A 17223-nucleotide genomic window follows, 5' to 3' on the forward strand; every position below is an offset into this window, starting at 1 on the left:
CTCTGACACGGTCTTTGTGTGTTTCTGAACAGACAGCAGGAATCTGACAGTGGGCATCTTAGTGGCTCTTCTCATTGTCCTGGGGGCTGGTTTGATCGTCTGCATCAAGAGGAAATCTCTGCTGGGCCTGCTCTCCACCAGTAAAAAGAACCCAATTGAGAAGCTCAGGTGCTTTTTTTTTTCTTTTCTTTTTTTTCAGAGCACGATAATTAGCGTATTTGTAACTGTAAAACTTTTTCCAATGCAGCAGCATTTGTTAATAGTAAGAAATGTGTGACAGATGGTGCTGAGTTGGATTTCCAATCAGTCACACTGTGAAAGAAATTACTGCCTATAATTTGTTTTTATTTTATAATTTGGACTATATAACTTTTGTAACAGATGTGTGATTAATGTAATATATTGTATAATTAGAAATATGTAATTTCTTCTGTGTATTGCAGATCAGTAAGTGCTGCAATCAGCAGACAGACCACTCCTAACCAGCCTCCGTCGCTGAGCTCGACGTCTCCATCCAGACCAGCCCCACCTTTGCCACAGAGTGCCAACATCTTCAAGGTCTTTATATCACACACTTTTACTTGACAGGACAAGAACAAAGACACAGGCGGAAAACGTTTTGCAGCTAGAAAAGGTGTTTGCACAGTAAGCGACTCAAACTAATGGAGGTTTGTGTAATGCTGCAGCTGCTTCGATGGATTGACGCGTTTTCACAAAAAGGGCATCTCACTCAAATCAGATTAACTCCTCCCTCTCTATGTGGACATGTGGGGGAGGTAGTGATAATGGAGCCTATGGTGAGCCATGTGTTCACGACACTTGAATACAGTTCTTGTCATTAACAACTGCCTGTTAAGAGACAAAGTGATTCATCTGCACAATTGCCACATCTTGATGGAGTCTTTTTGCTACTGCTACTTTAGATATAAAGTCATCCTGTCTCTGATAAGTTTGCTCTAATGACATGTGTTTACATGGCTGCACACCCAAACTACTGCCTGACATGATTTGTAATGGTAGGGCACCCATGATCAGTCATGTTAAGGGTCCTGAAATAAGAGGAGCTGGGTCTCAATTGACGCTTATGCTGCTGGGTGGCACATGACTGAGCCAAGCTGTTGTGCATTACCGTGAGATTGGTGTTTTCAGTTAGCAGCATGTGGTTTTCATTTGGGGTCAACTGTTAGAAGAGAGGGATGTAGGACTGTTTGATGTAAGCACAGTGCAGGTGAGGTCATTTTCCAGAGGTGTGTTAAACAGCCCCGTGAGTGCATGTGTGCATGCTTTTGGATGTGTTTCATTGTTTTTGAGCTGAGTACATCGAGCGAGGTCTAAACACCAAGCAGACTCTTACGTTGGCTCATTCTGTGTCTGCCCTTTCGCAGTGGGAGTGTGTGTGGCTTTTTTAGCTGTGTCCACTTTGAATGTGGCCGAACAAGTATTTAAGGAACTATGCCCTGCGATTGGTTGCCTGAAAAGGCTTTGGGAATAGTGAGCAGACCAATGGGAGCGTTTGATTTATGCATGTTTGACAACATCAGGTAGAATGGCAAAGGAAGAGCAGGGGGTAAACATGACTCTCTCTGATAGGAAGCAGACCGTTTCTATTCCGGTTGACTCTTGTGGTTCTGTCTCTCATGTTTTTGCAGCCTCCACACCGACGGGCAGAGGCGGTGCTCCCACCAGCCCCCTACCCCTCTCACAGCCTACGCAGATTACCCCAGTGCCCTCCGATTCACGTTAGCCACCCTGTCCCTTTGTCTCTCACCGTGTCCCTCTCCACTGGCTCCAGGCAGCTAAAGCCCCCTGTGCCCCCACCTCATCAAGCCCCTCCACCTCACATCCACGTCGCACCCAGGGGGGCGTCGTTTCGCAATGTGTCACGCCACAACTCCTGCAGGATGGTCACGGTGAGTGAATTCCCTGTTCCCTCTGTTGGAGACATTTTATTTGATGATGTTGCTCACTGCAATTTCTCCACTGGGTCCCAAGAGCATTTACTAGCTACTAAAGCCTATAATACCTTACGAGGGGAATGTTCAGTGCATTTCAGATGGGTGCTGTGATGCTGACCATTTTCACAGAGCTTCTGTGTCCTATAAAGGTTTATGCGTGTAGACAGTTATACACAGTCTCCCAGTAGAATAACGACGGTAACCTTAGTGCTGGAATCATCAGTGACGCTTCAATTCTGCAATACAAGCCAGGACATAAATAAAAACAATGAAGACAAACTCGCAGAGGTTGTACACAGAGGATTTGAAACAGCAACTGCAGTGAGAATGGATGTCCAAATATCACAGGGTGGGAAAGTTAGCAGCACCTCTACGCCACTAAACTGCAAACACAATAATGTTTTTGTAGGAATCAGGATGCACTGGATGGATATTGTTCTGTTACAATTTATTCTGTGAAAGAAGGTGAAGTGGTACATTTAATATCAGAAAGCAAGTCGTGAGGAGGTAACTGGGCTGGGTTTCCATTTAATGAGATGCAAGTGGGAGAGAGAACAGACAGGAATTTTTATTTATTTTTTTTAAGAGTTAAGTGATTAGGAAGGTCTTTTGAATATTGGGAGTGGGATTGCTGAGCGTGCAGAGTTTGGTTTGCTTGTCCCACCATTGTTGGATCCCTGAGCGGAAGAGTTTTGCTTGGTCGCCCAGATGTCGTTCACTGGGAGACCCCACATTGCATGCACACGACTTTCTGCTAACGCGCTCTGTTTTTGAGATGAGAAAATTGCCGTTGTGTGGCTCAAACAGCTGTAAGTGATGAGACAACATGACGACATATAGCACGTGTCAATTGACTGCTGAGTACTGAGTGAACTACTTAGTGTTCATTGTATGGGGAGTAGTGAATAAGTGAGTAGGGGGCAATTTCAAACAAAGCCATTCAAGACAGGCCACAAATGTCCCATGACTTCAACTAAGTGCTGTGAGTGCTTAAACACGACCACAAAAGCTTTACTAATACTGAAGTCAGTATTGGTTGTCTGTGAACATTTTATTGATATGTTTGGTTTTAATGTATCTGTCATTTATATTATTTGTGAATATATCCCCATTTTGGTAATAGAAAACATAATCCGGTTGCCCACAGAAACATATTTGTTAACAGTGTAGGATAAAAACATATAGAGACTGTGTAGTTATAATGTTGCAGACTGTCAAAGTGGAGGGAAGAGAACACCAAAAGTTTCTGCGGGTAAATCCTTCTCACTCTGTGATTCTCAAAGACTCTTACTTGCCTTTAATCCGATTTGACTCGTACCCTGTGGGCAAGTGTGACAGAGAGACCCCAAAAGAGAGAGCACGGAAAAGACAGAAAGTTCAATGAGACGGAGTGAACTTCATAATGACTTAAAGACGTGATTCATCATCTTTTCTTTTTTTTTTTCTTTTTTTTCTAAGTGAGCAGAAACTGACTCCAAACTCTTGTGTGTATTTTTGTTTTGCTTTATCATTTTAAGTTTAATAACTTTGGTTTTGAATTGTAAAGAAATTTCCTTGGATTTTTACTTTTTTTTTATCGACATTTTTATTTAAGACTTGACCCAGAAAAAGGGAGACAATAATGACCATTTTAAAAATGTAACTTCTTTTCTTAAACTTCTATAATCAAGTGCTAACAAGTCAGGGGAGAAATATCAACTGTGGATGTCGACCAGCATTGAGCAATGAGCAGCCCTGTGTTGAATTTAATTTATGTCTGAGACTGCAGTAAGGACGGTGCTGAAAATGACGCCACAGGGGAGCTGAGGTCAAAGGGATACCAGACCAGTATCAAGCTAATTAGAGGTGCGTTAAACAGATAATGACATTCCAGTCTTGTTAAGATTAATGGAGGGGTCACAGAGGAGGTTTGCCCTCAAAACTCAACACTGTAATGGAATTAATAAACATAAGGACACATCACATGAGGGAATACTAACATTTCATAAAGGCCGCTTTGGTTCTCACTAAATACACTTGTGCTTATAATGTGCTTACATATTTGTACGCTATTTATTTATTAGAGACATGTTAACACTTTACTTTGACCCTCATATTATGCATTTTAAAACCGCAAAATCAACATTAAACAATATATTATTGTATATCTTCTTGCAAATACTTTTAATGTTAAAAACCATGTATTGAAGGTTTACAAAGTACTTGTAAATGCTAAATAGTGTTGTCCATAGTAATGCATTACTATGGACAACTACATTTTGATGTAAATATGCTAAATGTTTTGACATCATGAAGTAACTATTCTCACAGCTGGTCCTACTGTATTTCATGCCAGAGTGTGAAACTGATTCCTGTTGGCAGCAGACTTCACTAACAGGACCTTGAGTGTTGTGTGTGTGAATGGGTGAATGCGAGGCAGCAAGACTTGTCTTGCAGGTGAGATAGAAAAGTGCCAGACCGTTTACCATGATGTTTGACATCAAGGAATACAAAGGCATGAAAGACTTCCCTGATGGTGTATAGCATGACCATGTTTACTAAAACATTGTTAAATGTGTCTTTTAATATATGGGTTGTTTTGAATAAGTGCAATTTCCTGAATGCGATTCTACAATGTTTGTGGACACTCCTTTTCAACAAAGACGAAGAGGATGTAAAGGGAGATCGGATGAGGGCTATGCATGGGTTAGCGTGAAGATTAAAACCACATGAGAGCTCCATGATGGTCATTTTCTGTCCTGATGCATGAGAGAAGAGGACTCCTCAGAACTGAGCTGTAATATTCTGACCATGAGTGCCACCTGCTGGAGGTTGTCGGTCAATATTTGGATGTGTCTGTCCTTTGTCAGGAGGCGGAGAAGCCCCGTCCTCCTCAGAAGCCCCTTCCTGCTGATCCCCGGAGCTCTCGTCTGGTTCGAAGTCCCTCTGTCGTGCAGAACCACACTGCACTCCAAGGCCTCTCTGCTGTTTGTGGCCCTGCGTCAGTACCTGGTGCACCCAGACCTGTGCGCCCTGTCCCACGCCCCAGCAGGTGAGCACCAACCCCATCCCAGATTAAATGTGAAACAAAATTGAAGCTGGCATCATTCATTTACACTGTGTCCCTCTGTCTGAGTTCACATTTGTCTGGTCTCTTTTAGGCCCAGTTCCAAGCAGCCTCCAACACTACCAAAGCCTTGCATAATTGCCAATGTCAAATACAGCAGCTGAGACTTTGGCCAGAAGGGACATTGTTGTAATAAGACACACAAAAATTTGCACTATTAAAACTCTGAAAACCTTAAACAATGATGGCTTCTCTGAAGGTTCAGAGGATCTGCTGTGTCCCTTTGGTGCTCTGTCTCTGAATGGTGCTAAGAGTCTGCGCTCAGGTACATGTAAAGTATTTATATTCTGTATTTATTGCCAATCAGTCCACTGTGCCAGACACTTTTATTATACGGTAGCAATTATTGCATCGGTTTTATGATTTTTGTATCGCATCAGCGGCAGGAGAATGATGGGAAGTCAATCTGTGAAATTGTGATTGCAGAATTTCTTTTTGTAAAATGGGTTTCAATGAAGGGAAGCGTGTACATGATAGTTCTGCTTTGTGCACAACAGAAAGTGTTATTGTGCAATCACACGTGAGAAGGGAGATATGTTCAGAGGACACTTATGGATCATTTGCAACTCAATGGAGTTTTTCTGGAAGGTTTTATGCCCCGCGTAGCGTAGCTTTGAGCCAGACTGAAAAGGCGTGAAACAACCACAGAAGACCGGTCAGCAGTGGTACCACAGCAGTCCTGCAGTGCGATTCTCAACATGGTTAGACACCCGAAACCCTGCGTGGGTATTTGATGGGCTGACAAAAGAGCTGAAGTGCAGGCCTGTTTCTTGGGAAGTATCACCAGTTTGCCATTTCGTTTACATTGACAGGACTCCAAAAGCTCACACGCCATGTGTGAATGTTTAATTTTTAATTTTTTTGTAACAGGAAATGACCTATTCCCTCGACAAGGACACATTTCTAGATCTGTTTCCACTCCTAAAATAAAGTTTAGTTTGTACTCTGAGCCATCAGTCAATCAAAACCTAATTGGCAGATATTCATTTTCTATTCTTTGTACCTTTTTACTTTGGCAATTTAAGTCTTTTTTTTTTTTAAGTCAGTCTCTTTACTTTAAGTGTTAGATTATTTTTGCAGGCATGTTACTGGATTCCACTGCAGCATATATACACTCACACTGCGCCACATTTTCTTTAGGCACAGCTCTTATTCACAAGTATGTAGGCTGAAAGTTGACTTGGAGTGAACTTAGGACTTTATTACTTTTGATACTGTTATATTTTTAATATTACATTAGTTTTGCTTTCATTGCTTTGTTTACTTTGCTATCTCAATGCTATGTACCCATGTACTGAGTCCAGACACCTGACTGTACATTATGTCTATACAGTATGTTTCTTGTATGTCGTGTTACAGGTGAACACATTTCATGGAGAATGCTTTTTTTTATGATGATTGTTTGATACATTATATGTATATATATAAAAAAAAAAAAAGAACACAAACTGTCTGTGTCTGCTCATGGTACTTTGAACACTTAACACTATTAGTAAAAACAGTGTTTTCAATCACTGAAGAATATTTTCCGTATTTTGTTTTGGGCTTGAACTCTTTTATACACAACGTGCATTTTTGTTTTCCAAATCATATTTCTACCGTACAGTGAATGGCATTGCAAAATGCACAAAATCAGGCTTTCGTTGTTAGAAAATAGTCATGTTTCAAACTTGAATACATTTTTAAACTGCTATTTCAAAAATGTAACCTTCCCTAAGGTGCCTCTGACATTTCTTTTGTGCGTGAAGAAAACTGCCACCAGACTGAATATTGAATATATATTAATCGGTGCAATTTAGAATTTCATGGCTGACAGGATTTTAAGAAAGGTTTGAAGTTTTAGATTGTTTTACCCTTTTACATTGACAACTGTAGCAGCTTATCCCGTTTCAACAATATAACAATCAGAGCTTTGACTAAAAGTAATTGACGAGGCCTTTGTAAGGGATAAGAGATAAAAACACGCTGCTTCAATCAATACCAGTGTGGGATTCTGTGTTCAGTGTTGCCTGTCAGGATTAACCGATGCTGACCTAACGGAGTCGAGTGCCAGTGTGTTTAATAGGATGTTTTTACAAGACCGTGTGGAAAGAAAACCTTTTGCCAATGAGAAATCGAAGCAGGTCCACATGATAACAATGACACACAGCATCACTGATAAGAAGCTTCTAATCATTTCAACAAAGTTGCTGCTCCAGCCAGATTTGAGTTGTCAACATAAAGAGGGTGGCTGGGGTGCAAAGGCCAAAAACTACAAGATCATCCATCTCGGTAGGCAACATTTTGTATTTAGGGCTGAATATTTTAACGGTTGACAAATTGTTCACACAGCAAAGCTGAGACATTTACGTTTGTCTGATGTTTAGGCTCTTGATTCTTGTGTGGAAAGATAGATAAATAGATAAATTACTTTGGAATGACGTCTGTAGAAATGACCTAACAGCTCCTCCTGGTGGAGAGGCAGCAGCCTGCTACAAGTCAAAGGTTGAAATGGTTGGAGTTGAAATTCAAGTAATTAAATGATCCGGTTCACATGTGGGTGTAGTCATGCTCCACCAAAGTTTTTCTTTTCTTAATATTTTTTTTCCCCCCTCATACATGTGTCATCATCTTATGTTTATAACTTGAAATAACATAAATATGTGGAAGGTGGCTTCCATGGTGCTACACCTAATTGTAGACTGTTAAAGACACTGGAACATCCGCAGTGTAAGTCCCCTCATTTCTTTACACGTGATTATGTGGCTAATATTCAATAGATTGTGGAGGGGGAGGGGGTCATGGACATTGTTCAGAGGGGAATGTGAAGGCCTGTGACGATCGAAACACGTGTGAAGCCACGCAGGACAGCTTTAGGCACCGGCGCTCATTGTGCATCAGCCAGGCTGAGACTGGACGAGCCACAAACAGCTTAACAAATGGCATTTTTGCAGTCAAAGACGCTCGGAGAGGTTCTTATAATTTAATCACATGATCCGTCCAGGTGCGCAGATATTACAGGCTGTGTTGTTTAAACTTAACAAAAAACAAAGACTTTGTAATATTTCCGATTTCATCTGAATGGAGCTGTGGGAAAGTGTTTGGGGGTTTTTTTGCGCTGTGATCCGGGTTCAAACACATCTGTCATGTCGGAGAGAAATAACTCAGCGGAGCCAGACGTTTACCCTGAAAGTGAAGAATGTCCCGGGGAAGATTCATTTGCCTTTGGGGAGGATCTGGAGCTAAATCAGTTCGATGGATTGCCCTTTTCCTCGCGTTATTACACATTACTGGAGGAGAGAAGGGCTCTGCCTGTGTGGAAGGTCAAGCGTGAGTTTGAGGATGCTCTGGTCCACAATCAAATGCTTATTGTGTCTGGGACAGCAAAGACAGGGAGGAGTACACAGGTAAGGATAGAAGTTAAAGGGTGTAATAGAGAACAAGTTGGTGTTAAATGTCTTAATAAATTCAGCTTTTAATTATGTTGATGTAAAACACCAGGATGCTTCTATATCAACACAGGATCCTTTTATGAGTTGTGCATCTCCCTCTGCTCACCCTTTCCTTCAGTTTGCACCTGAATATCATTTTATAACCCAGTTTGTATGATGTTTAAACCCACTGAGGCAAAGCACAACATTTAAGCACAGTTTTGATCTCTGTGAACTCTGTGTGACAGCAGACACTGTGGAAGTGGCCGTGCTCCAGCCTGCCCGACAGTCAGGCTGCACATAGGCTCCCGCTGCTACGACCTGATCTGCTGGAGCTGCCACATGCTGCCAAAGCAATTTTGCATTATGAGCGATAATACCGTAGAATATCTCCTGTCAGTGTTTGTTTTGCTGCGTGCTTGAACAAAAGCTCCTGGTACGATGCTGAAAAGATGCTCGCCACTGAAAACTGACTGGATGTGAAGCCTGAAACATGCAGACGTTCAGCGGTTGTTCTCTTTCAGATCCCTCAGTGGTGTGCAGAGTTCTGTCTGTCTGCCCAGTACCAGCACGGCATGGTTGTGTGCACGCAGACCAACCAGCAGCAGGCCATAGATCTGGCCTTACGTGTGGCTGATGAAATGGATGTGAACATAGGCCATGAAGTGGGTTACACTATCCCTCTGGAGACCTGCTGCTCATCTGACACTGTTCTGAGGTTTGTTGATGAGCACTCTGTCTATTTCATACCCAGCAGCAGCAGCAGCAGCAGCAGCATATTAACCACAAACGATCTGTCACTTCTAACCTTTTCCTGGCTTGTGCTCCTCACTTGAAAAGTCTCCTTCAGTCTCCCCCAAAATATCATCATCGGTACATGTAATGCCAAACATCATTGTTTAGTTGTGGTGGTCTCTGTGCTGTACAGAGATGTAGCAAGATGCAGCTCTAGCTTTTATTGGGCTTTACTGTGAGCCGCTCTTTTCTACTGTAAATCCATCAAACACCTGCTGCACACACAATTGGTGAAAGGTGAAATTTTGCCAGTAAATGATAGAGAACATCTAACAGCTCAAGACAAAAGCATAGAGCGTGAATATGAGGTTTGCATGAATTACTGTACATCCTGTACACTGCAAAAGTAAAAGAACAGTAAGGATAATTGATTCGTTTTTGACATGTCAATCTCAGTTAGTTATTGCAACTGTTAATCTTGAAGCCAATAAAAACGTAAAACTTGGCTGCATATGGATTGTTGGCAATAAGTGCATTAAGCCTGTGACCCATTGGTGTCACAAACCTTTTGGATTCTTTGTTTTGATGTTTTTTTGTGTTTTTGCAAATTCCAACATGGCTGTCTGATGCTTATTGCTGATGAAGATATGCAGTATTTCTGCTTGTACAATTTAGGTTATCTAATACAAAAGGTGCTATTCCCTGTGTTGTTTAACAGTTGAAACTCTGAACTTTTTTATATATATCCATCTTTTGATCTTATAGACAAATGTCTTCAACATACAACAAAAACAGATGAATTAGTCTTGGCATTCTAATGCCTTTGGAAGGGACAGACCTCTCCTGTTCACCTCTCTCATGGCCTTTATTTCACAGATATTGCACTGACGATATGCTGCTTAGAGAGATGATGTCAGACCCTTTCCTGGAGCACTATGGGGTCATTATTATTGACCAGGCACATGAGAGGACAGTTAGCACAGACCTACTACTCGGCCTCCTGAAGGACATTCTGCTACATCGGTCCGAGCTCAGGGTGGTTGTCCTCGCTGTCCCGCCCATGACTAACAAGCTGCTGAACCACTATGGCAGCGTCCCTCTCATTAGTCTGGAGACCTCGCGTCCTGCTGAAGTGGTTCACAGCAACAGTGGCAATAAAGACTACTTCTACTCAGCACTGAGGCTGGTCCTGGAAATCCATCGAACTAAAGGAGATGGAGATGTTGTTGTTTTTTAGCCTCAGCCCAGGTAAGATATTGCTCGTTAGCCCAAGGCTTGCAGCTCCACCTGTGATTTCACAACTTTATTGTCTCCCACTTTGCTTGAAAACACTACTGCAGGAGGTTCATTGTGCCAAAAGCATTCTCACGAGAGAGGGTGCCAGGCTGGGAGTGGACCTGGGCCAAATGGTGACTGTGGTCTTGTGCCCAGGACAGGGAGGACAACTGCCCATTCTGACTGAGCAGCCAGACTCCAAGAAGTCTAGGAGAGTTTTCATTTCTACCCAGCAGGGGGAGGATATGTGGTGGGCGTCAGAGTCTGTCAAGTTTGTTATTGACGCTGGAGTTCACATGAAAATGGCGAGTTATTACTTCCATCAAGACATATACTTACAGCATCTACCCAAACAAGTATTCTGCTGATATTAATTAGCACTTGGATTATACCTTCCACTGTAGGTGTACAATCCAAGAATAAGAGCAAACTCCGAAGTACTTCAACCCATCAGTCAGTGTCAGGCAGACACACGCAAGCAGCTGTCTGGGCCAACAGGTACGTGTGCGAGTCTGCTAGCTGGACAGTCAGCTTTTAAAAAAGTTTACCTGTTGCTTGGAAAGTCATACTTGGACAATGTAAGTAAAGAGTATGGATTATTAATAATAAGGGAGAACTCCAGAAACGCCTTCATGAAATGTATCAGCTTTTTGCTTCATGGAATTGAGTTGGATGTATTTTCCCAGGTAAATGTTTCTGCCTGTATTCGGAGGAGAGGAAGCTTCCTGCAGAGAATTCCCCAAAGATCCTGGAGTCCAACATTACAGCAACAGTGCTTTTCCTAAAAAGGATGGAGATAGCCGGTCTTGGACCATGTGATTTCATCGACAGGCCAGGTGGCGTATCTGTGCATTAACATTAAAACTTGATTTAGCATTAAAAGCACTTTTATTGGGGGAGTTACTGGTTCCAACAGAGAGGCATCAGCAGCCACCTCCCTCCAACCCAAAAAACATGACCAGGGCCAGAGAGATGTGCTACATGGGAGGGTTTTTTTTGGCAAGAGGAAATACGGACTTGCTCCTGTTAGCTGTTTGGGCCTAGTCAGCCATGACTTAACTGAGCTGACAGGACCCCCCTACTAACAATAGTTGGGAACAAGGTCCTGTCATGAACATGAACAGAACAGGCTTAAAGAGGCCAGCTCATTAACGATTACACAACACGTCTCATTAGTGCAGCACCAGACAAGTACAATGAAGATGATGTCCCACACAATTGTACTGTAATGTCTTTACATTCCTGCAAAAACGGGTATAAATATTAGTTACTCTAATCTGAAAATATCCTTTAGTGAGGTGGAAAAGTCATCAATCTTCTGTGTTTAAAATATCTTTCTTTTGGCATGTTGATGTCTGTAGAAACACAAGTATTTGTATTGTACAAATACAAATCATTTCAGTGCGATTGATGCACACATTGTTATTTGTAGTGCTCATTGTTTTCAACACGTTAAACAATAGGGCAGCATTTCCTTTTGCATCAATTAAGACACTATTATGTCTTCATGGATTCCCCTTTCTTATTGAATTATTCTACAGTTTATATCAAACAAATAATAATGGATCTGTGATCCTTTTTGGCAGATCCCGAGAGTCTCATGCAGGCATTGGAGGAGCTGGACTATCTTGCAGCTTTAGATGATGATGGCAACTTGTCTGAGATTGGCATCATAATATCCGAAATCCCTCTGGACCCTCAGATGGCCAAAGCTCTGCTGGCATCCTGTGAGTTTGACTGTGTGAGCGAGATGTTGACGATTGCAGCAATGCTGACAGGTATGTAAACACCACATGGTCAAATTTAGCCTAATGACAACATTCGTTACTATATAGTATTTGCAATGAAGGAAGTTTATTGATTTGTTCATTGATTTACTATATCAACATGACTGTAGCAGCTAAAGATCCTGAAGAAGTTAAAGAAGAAGTTACAGCTGCTTTCAGACCCTGAACCAGATTATTTTGGGGTGGGGGGCTCTATTTAGTGACTCCTGACCTGATCATTTGTTCATCTTTTAGCCCCAAGCTGCTTCCTGGAGCCACCTGCTGGCATGACCCACGAAGCAGTCCAGTGCCACAGAAAGTTCCAGCACCCTGAAGGAGATCACTTCACCCTCATAAACATCTACGGTGCTTTTAAACAAACCCAGAGAGAACAATGTAAGACCCGTGGGTACCCAAAACCAGCCTACTCCAAGTAAAATGGAGTACTTTTTAAGGTTTTGTAGCACTACACTAAACTATAAATATACACTTACTGACTACTTCATTGGGGACAGTGTATTGCCACCCTGAGGGGGCCAAAACATTAGAACCACCTCTTGCTATAATACACCTATTATGACTCATTGTGCATTATCCTGAATTTCAAGCGAAACTTTAAATAATTAAAATAATTGATGTTACAGTACCTTTGAATTGATCATTTCTATCCAGTCTAGTTTCTAATTAAAATTATACTAATTATATTACACAAACCCTGATTGGGCATTGTCTTAAATAGTTATGGTAATGTGTTATCCTAAACTGAATTTCCAAGCAAGCCTAAGTATGACCAAGTACTGCTTTACTGTATTGCATGTGATGCCTTTTATCAGACTTGAGTGCTGAAAAGTGGTGCCAGGACTATTTTCTGGATTATTCTGCCCTAAAGACGGCTGACGACATTAGATCGGAGTTGACTGACACTTTGATCAGAATTGAACTTCCCATTTCTGAACCCTCCTTTGGAACAAAGACCAATGCCCTCAACATCAGAAGAGCTCTGCTGGCTGGGTTCTTCATGCAGGTATACGAATACGGAGTCTGTATTAACGACTTTGCCTGTACCGAAAGTTATAGTGTCATTTCTTTTTTTGAAGATTGCTCGAGATGTTGACGGATCAGGAAACTACTTTATTCTGACGCACAAGCACATGGCCCAGGTGCACCCGCTCTCCAGCTATGGGGCTCAGTCGCACAAGCTGAGACTGCCACAGTGGGTTTTATTTCATGAATATACCCTGTCAGAGAACAACTGCATGAGAACAGTCTCTGAAATTTCCCCTCAACAGTAAGTTGATACCTTTCTAGGATCGCTACCAGACTTGTTTCTATGCCCTGCATTGACGAGACAAACATGTTATGGCTCTTTTTGTTAATACAGTAGAACTAAGCCATTTAGCCATTTTTATTTGAATCTTAATCCTCAAACCCTCACAACAGTATTTGTTTTAGAATGTTTGCACATTAAATTAAGTATTAGCCATATTGTTACTTTTTACCTAATTCAAAATATATGATCCGTGATTCTGTTTCAGGTTCCTTCAAATGGCACCAGTGTATTTCTTCTACAATCTACCCTCTAGTGAAAGTAAAGACATACTGCAGGACATGTTGGACCCAGTTGGATCCAGAAAATGTAAAGATGAGAAGCAAAAAGCCACCAGCATCAGCACTGATGCCAACAGTGGCTGTACAAAGGCACTGCAGACTTATGACAGATGTGCAATTCAGTAATATCAACACATTTATGTAAAACGCTGGGCTTGAATCTTTTATATACACTATGAAGTATATGATGACCTTTTTGGAGTTTTTAAAACTGCTGTTGAGCCAACGTTTAAATCAAAGCTACACCATGAACACACTTCAGTTGAATATAATTATGTATAATAATATATAATATAATAATTACGCTCAGGTGAAGCTCTTCAATAACCAGGTCTTGCTAATTGAGACTGATGCTGCCAGAGGTTAAAAAGCAATTGACTGTAAAAGTATGCAGATCTTTTCAAAGTTTTTTTTATTAATAAATCAGATCATCAGGAGAATGATATTGGTATTTTGTACATCTTTATGGCTTTATTTTGTTAATTTCTAAAAATGTATATATCATTTAGGTTTTTCTCACATTTTTTGAAACTCTATAGTATCAGCTGTTTTTACACATAAGATTGATCATCTTTAATGTTTTGCTGTCTTGGTTCATCACCTTGTTATAACCAAAAGTCTCAATGTGACTTAGGAGTATATCTATTCATATTCACAAAAAATTGAAGTTATACATTTTGCTGGATAAGCAGGTTATGCATTGGTTCACCTTTTCTCGGTAATTTTACAAAAGTGCCTCTAAAATACCCATCACTGTGCAATATGTACAGGTTAACAAGCCGGCCGCAGATTTGTCTCTTAAGAGCACAGTAAACCATTTCCTTGGGCCTGAAGGTCTTCTGTTAACAGAGGTCTTAAATGTATTGTAAAGTTCACACAGTTAGGTATTCTTTGAGTTTGTCCATGATGGCAGGCATTCTGTCTGCTGGTATCAGCATCACTGTCCTGAAAGGTTTCATGGGTACGTCATCAAATGACCACCTGCCACTCAAACAGGAGTCTGCTTCTTCCTGGACGGAGTAGTGGAACTTTAAGATGGCTTGCTGCAAGGAAAACACAGACAATACTTGAAACTAAATATTTAGACATGGCTACAAATATTCACATCTTGGCTGTACTTTGGACATACAAATTTAAAAAAAATTATTAAACTGTAAAATATATGGAATGAGGCTATTTAGCTTTTAGTAGACTTAACCTCATAAAAGAACTCCTCCTCTGCATTGATAAACACGTGTTCCTCTTTAGCAGCTCCTCCTCTGGCCGGGATACTCTTGCTTGCCTCTTTGCAGGTCTTGCTGATCATTAGACAATAGTGACACATTCCACTGGGTTTATTTGTCCTCTGTGCTTCGGCTATCTCTTCCCTGGAGAACGGAATTACAATAAGTTGATTTTCCTGCACACATTATCAAAAGACTGATTTTTTTGCTTTTGCCATCATCCAGGAAGTTTAGAACAGATGCCTATTTAGACATTAGAAATGCAAGTAAACAATTATCCATTTTAGAACCATATTCGGTTCACATAATGCCTCTGAAGAAGTGTTAAAAGCACCAACATATATTTTTTCCACTAAGCACAAACAACAAATTATAAGAATTCTTCCAGGGTGCTGCGACTCTGAACTAAGATCGATCTAATGCAAGCATGCACAGAAGAAATAACACACAAAGGACAGACAGGGAACTCACTGGAGTTGTTTGTGCAGTGGAAGGGCGATCTGTGGAGGTACGTTGATGAAGCGCTCACTCAGCAGTAGACCCACAGGTTTGCTGTTGTCATTGAGGATCTGCTCCAGCTGTTCAGTCATGCTGTGGGTGGAATTCTTCCCACACTGATCCATGATCAGTTCCTTCACCTCCTCTACACACTGTACACTCTGCCAAAAGCACCAAGCCAACACATAGGAAGACTTTAAATGAATGAGATCATCTCATCATTGCCACATAGCCTGTCATGCTTGTGTGCACTTACCTTACGCTCTGTAAGGTTGAGCATCGTTACGAAGCCAAAAACTTCATCTGGGTCATCATCATCACTGTCTTCTGGTATCTCTGCTTGCTGAAGCAAGGTGAGAGGAGAGGTGTATACACGTTAAAGCTGAAATTCCTTTTAAGTATAGGCTGTGACATCTGAGATGCCTTCAAACCCCCTAATTAACTCACCTTGATGACACTTCCAACATGATTCTGTTGAATGATGAGCTCTGTCATCTCTGATGTGTTTACATGAGCCTTCAGGAAGAGCTGTATCCAAACATTCCATAAGTGACATCATTAAAACGGTGCTCGCTTGTCACATATGAACATGATGATGTTGACACAAAACATATAACAATTTCCCAAACCTGTTGTAATAGTTTCTTGATGCCATTGAAGTCATTGCCTGATATAGTGTGGGCTTCAAAATCCACGATGACCTCCTGAATTAAAAAAAAACAAAATGAAAACAAACCGAGGAGGAGGAGGAGGATAGTGACGAAAAGCAGCTCAATGAGGTATTACAACAAAAAACTCTTAACAGAAGAAGGTTGTCTGCTTTCTTTAGTTTGTTACAGTACAGCAGTTAGCTGTCTCATGTAATTTGAGCTACGTTAAATAAGCGATTCTAGCTTCAAGTACGTTAAGTTACAGTTTCTAACAGCATAAACAATGAATAGTCACAATAACGTTCATTCTTATAGAGAATATCCAAGTTCTTTTAGTAAGGCTGCTTATTTCAAACATGGCTAAAATCAAAAGTAAATACTAAGTGTGCGTTACCACATGCCGAATCCGGCAACGTATCGCTGCCACCAGGGATTTTTTTTGTTTGTTTTTTTATTACGTATCCACAACGACAAACCCTTCTAGTTATATTATAAGGAAAAGATTCTTTGAAATATGTAGTGCCCTTGTCCTCAGAGCTGCTGCCATTGTTGCTGACATGGATGCACGTAGTAAAACGGAAAAAAAATAGAAAATCTCAAGTTGGTAGCGATACGTTGCCGTAGCCGAAAGCTAACTAGTTAGTTAGCTAACTAGCTTGCTAGCAGGGCAATTAATAGAACTAACTATTAACTTTGTTAATACCTCATTGAGCTGCTCTTCGTCACTATCCTCCTCCTCCTCGGAATCATCGTCTTCCTCTGGATTCTCATCGGAGCTGTTTTCACTTTCCTCGGGATTTTCACCCAAACCTACTGCTCTCCTTTTAGCAGACGAAGCCATGGCGCAAACGTGAAACACACGTGTCAACTGAGTGGGCGGGGCATAGCTCACAAGTTCAGCCCCAAATGGCTACAGAAAATTAAGCCCTGAAGCCGCCATTACGGCTCTGACTACATAAGGCTCCCCACTTGCCAAAGCGGCGTCAAGAGCCGCAAT

At 41.3% G+C, this 17223-nt stretch overlaps 3 protein-coding genes across 6 annotated transcripts in view; 2 read left to right on the forward strand and 1 right to left on the reverse strand.

Annotated features, from left to right (window-relative positions):
- LOC137105348 (disintegrin and metalloproteinase domain-containing protein 12-like) overlaps positions 1 to 6504 on the forward strand; it is a 62816-nt gene extending 56312 nt beyond the window's left edge. For 3 of the 4 annotated variants that reach the window (XM_067487437.1, XM_067487438.1, XM_067487439.1), the window contains 5 exons: positions 33 to 168; positions 444 to 558; positions 1650 to 1910; positions 4805 to 4986; positions 5096 to 6504. In XM_067487437.1, coding sequence (XP_067343538.1) covers positions 33 to 168; positions 444 to 558; positions 1650 to 1910; positions 4805 to 4986; positions 5096 to 5165 — 764 coding nt within the window. In that variant the 3' untranslated portion in view covers positions 5166 to 6504. The remainder of the gene's footprint in view (positions 1 to 32; positions 169 to 443; positions 559 to 1649; positions 1911 to 4804; positions 4987 to 5095) is intronic. The other variant, XM_067487440.1, reaches the window with a different exon arrangement.
- A 1362-nt stretch (positions 6505 to 7866) lies between these two features.
- Positions 7867 to 14295, forward strand: LOC137105349 (putative pre-mRNA-splicing factor ATP-dependent RNA helicase DHX32). Its single transcript, XM_067487441.1, is given in 12 exon segments — positions 7867 to 8447; positions 8996 to 9189; positions 10083 to 10438; positions 10441 to 10454; positions 10547 to 10786; positions 10886 to 10979; positions 11168 to 11317; positions 12068 to 12259; positions 12503 to 12643; positions 13081 to 13271; positions 13345 to 13535; positions 13783 to 14295. Coding segments are annotated over 12 exon segments (2223 nt in total). The 5' UTR covers positions 7867 to 8186; the 3' UTR covers positions 13982 to 14295.
- bccip (BRCA2 and CDKN1A interacting protein) lies at positions 14251 to 17110 on the reverse strand. The gene is made up of 7 exons (XM_067487442.1): positions 16930 to 17110; positions 16206 to 16280; positions 16024 to 16104; positions 15833 to 15919; positions 15550 to 15737; positions 15054 to 15222; positions 14251 to 14898 (listed from the first exon to the last, which is right to left on the reverse strand). The coding sequence occupies exons 1-7, from the start codon at positions 17065 to 17067 to the stop codon at positions 14728 to 14730; spliced, it is 909 nt and encodes a 302-aa protein (XP_067343543.1). The 5' UTR covers positions 17068 to 17110; the 3' UTR covers positions 14251 to 14727.
- Between the last annotated feature and the right edge of the window lie 113 nt (positions 17111 to 17223).

This window comes from Channa argus, chromosome 20 (assembly GCF_033026475.1).
Source record: "Channa argus isolate prfri chromosome 20, Channa argus male v1.0, whole genome shotgun sequence".
Classification (NCBI taxonomy): domain Eukaryota; kingdom Metazoa; phylum Chordata; class Actinopteri; order Anabantiformes; family Channidae; genus Channa; species Channa argus.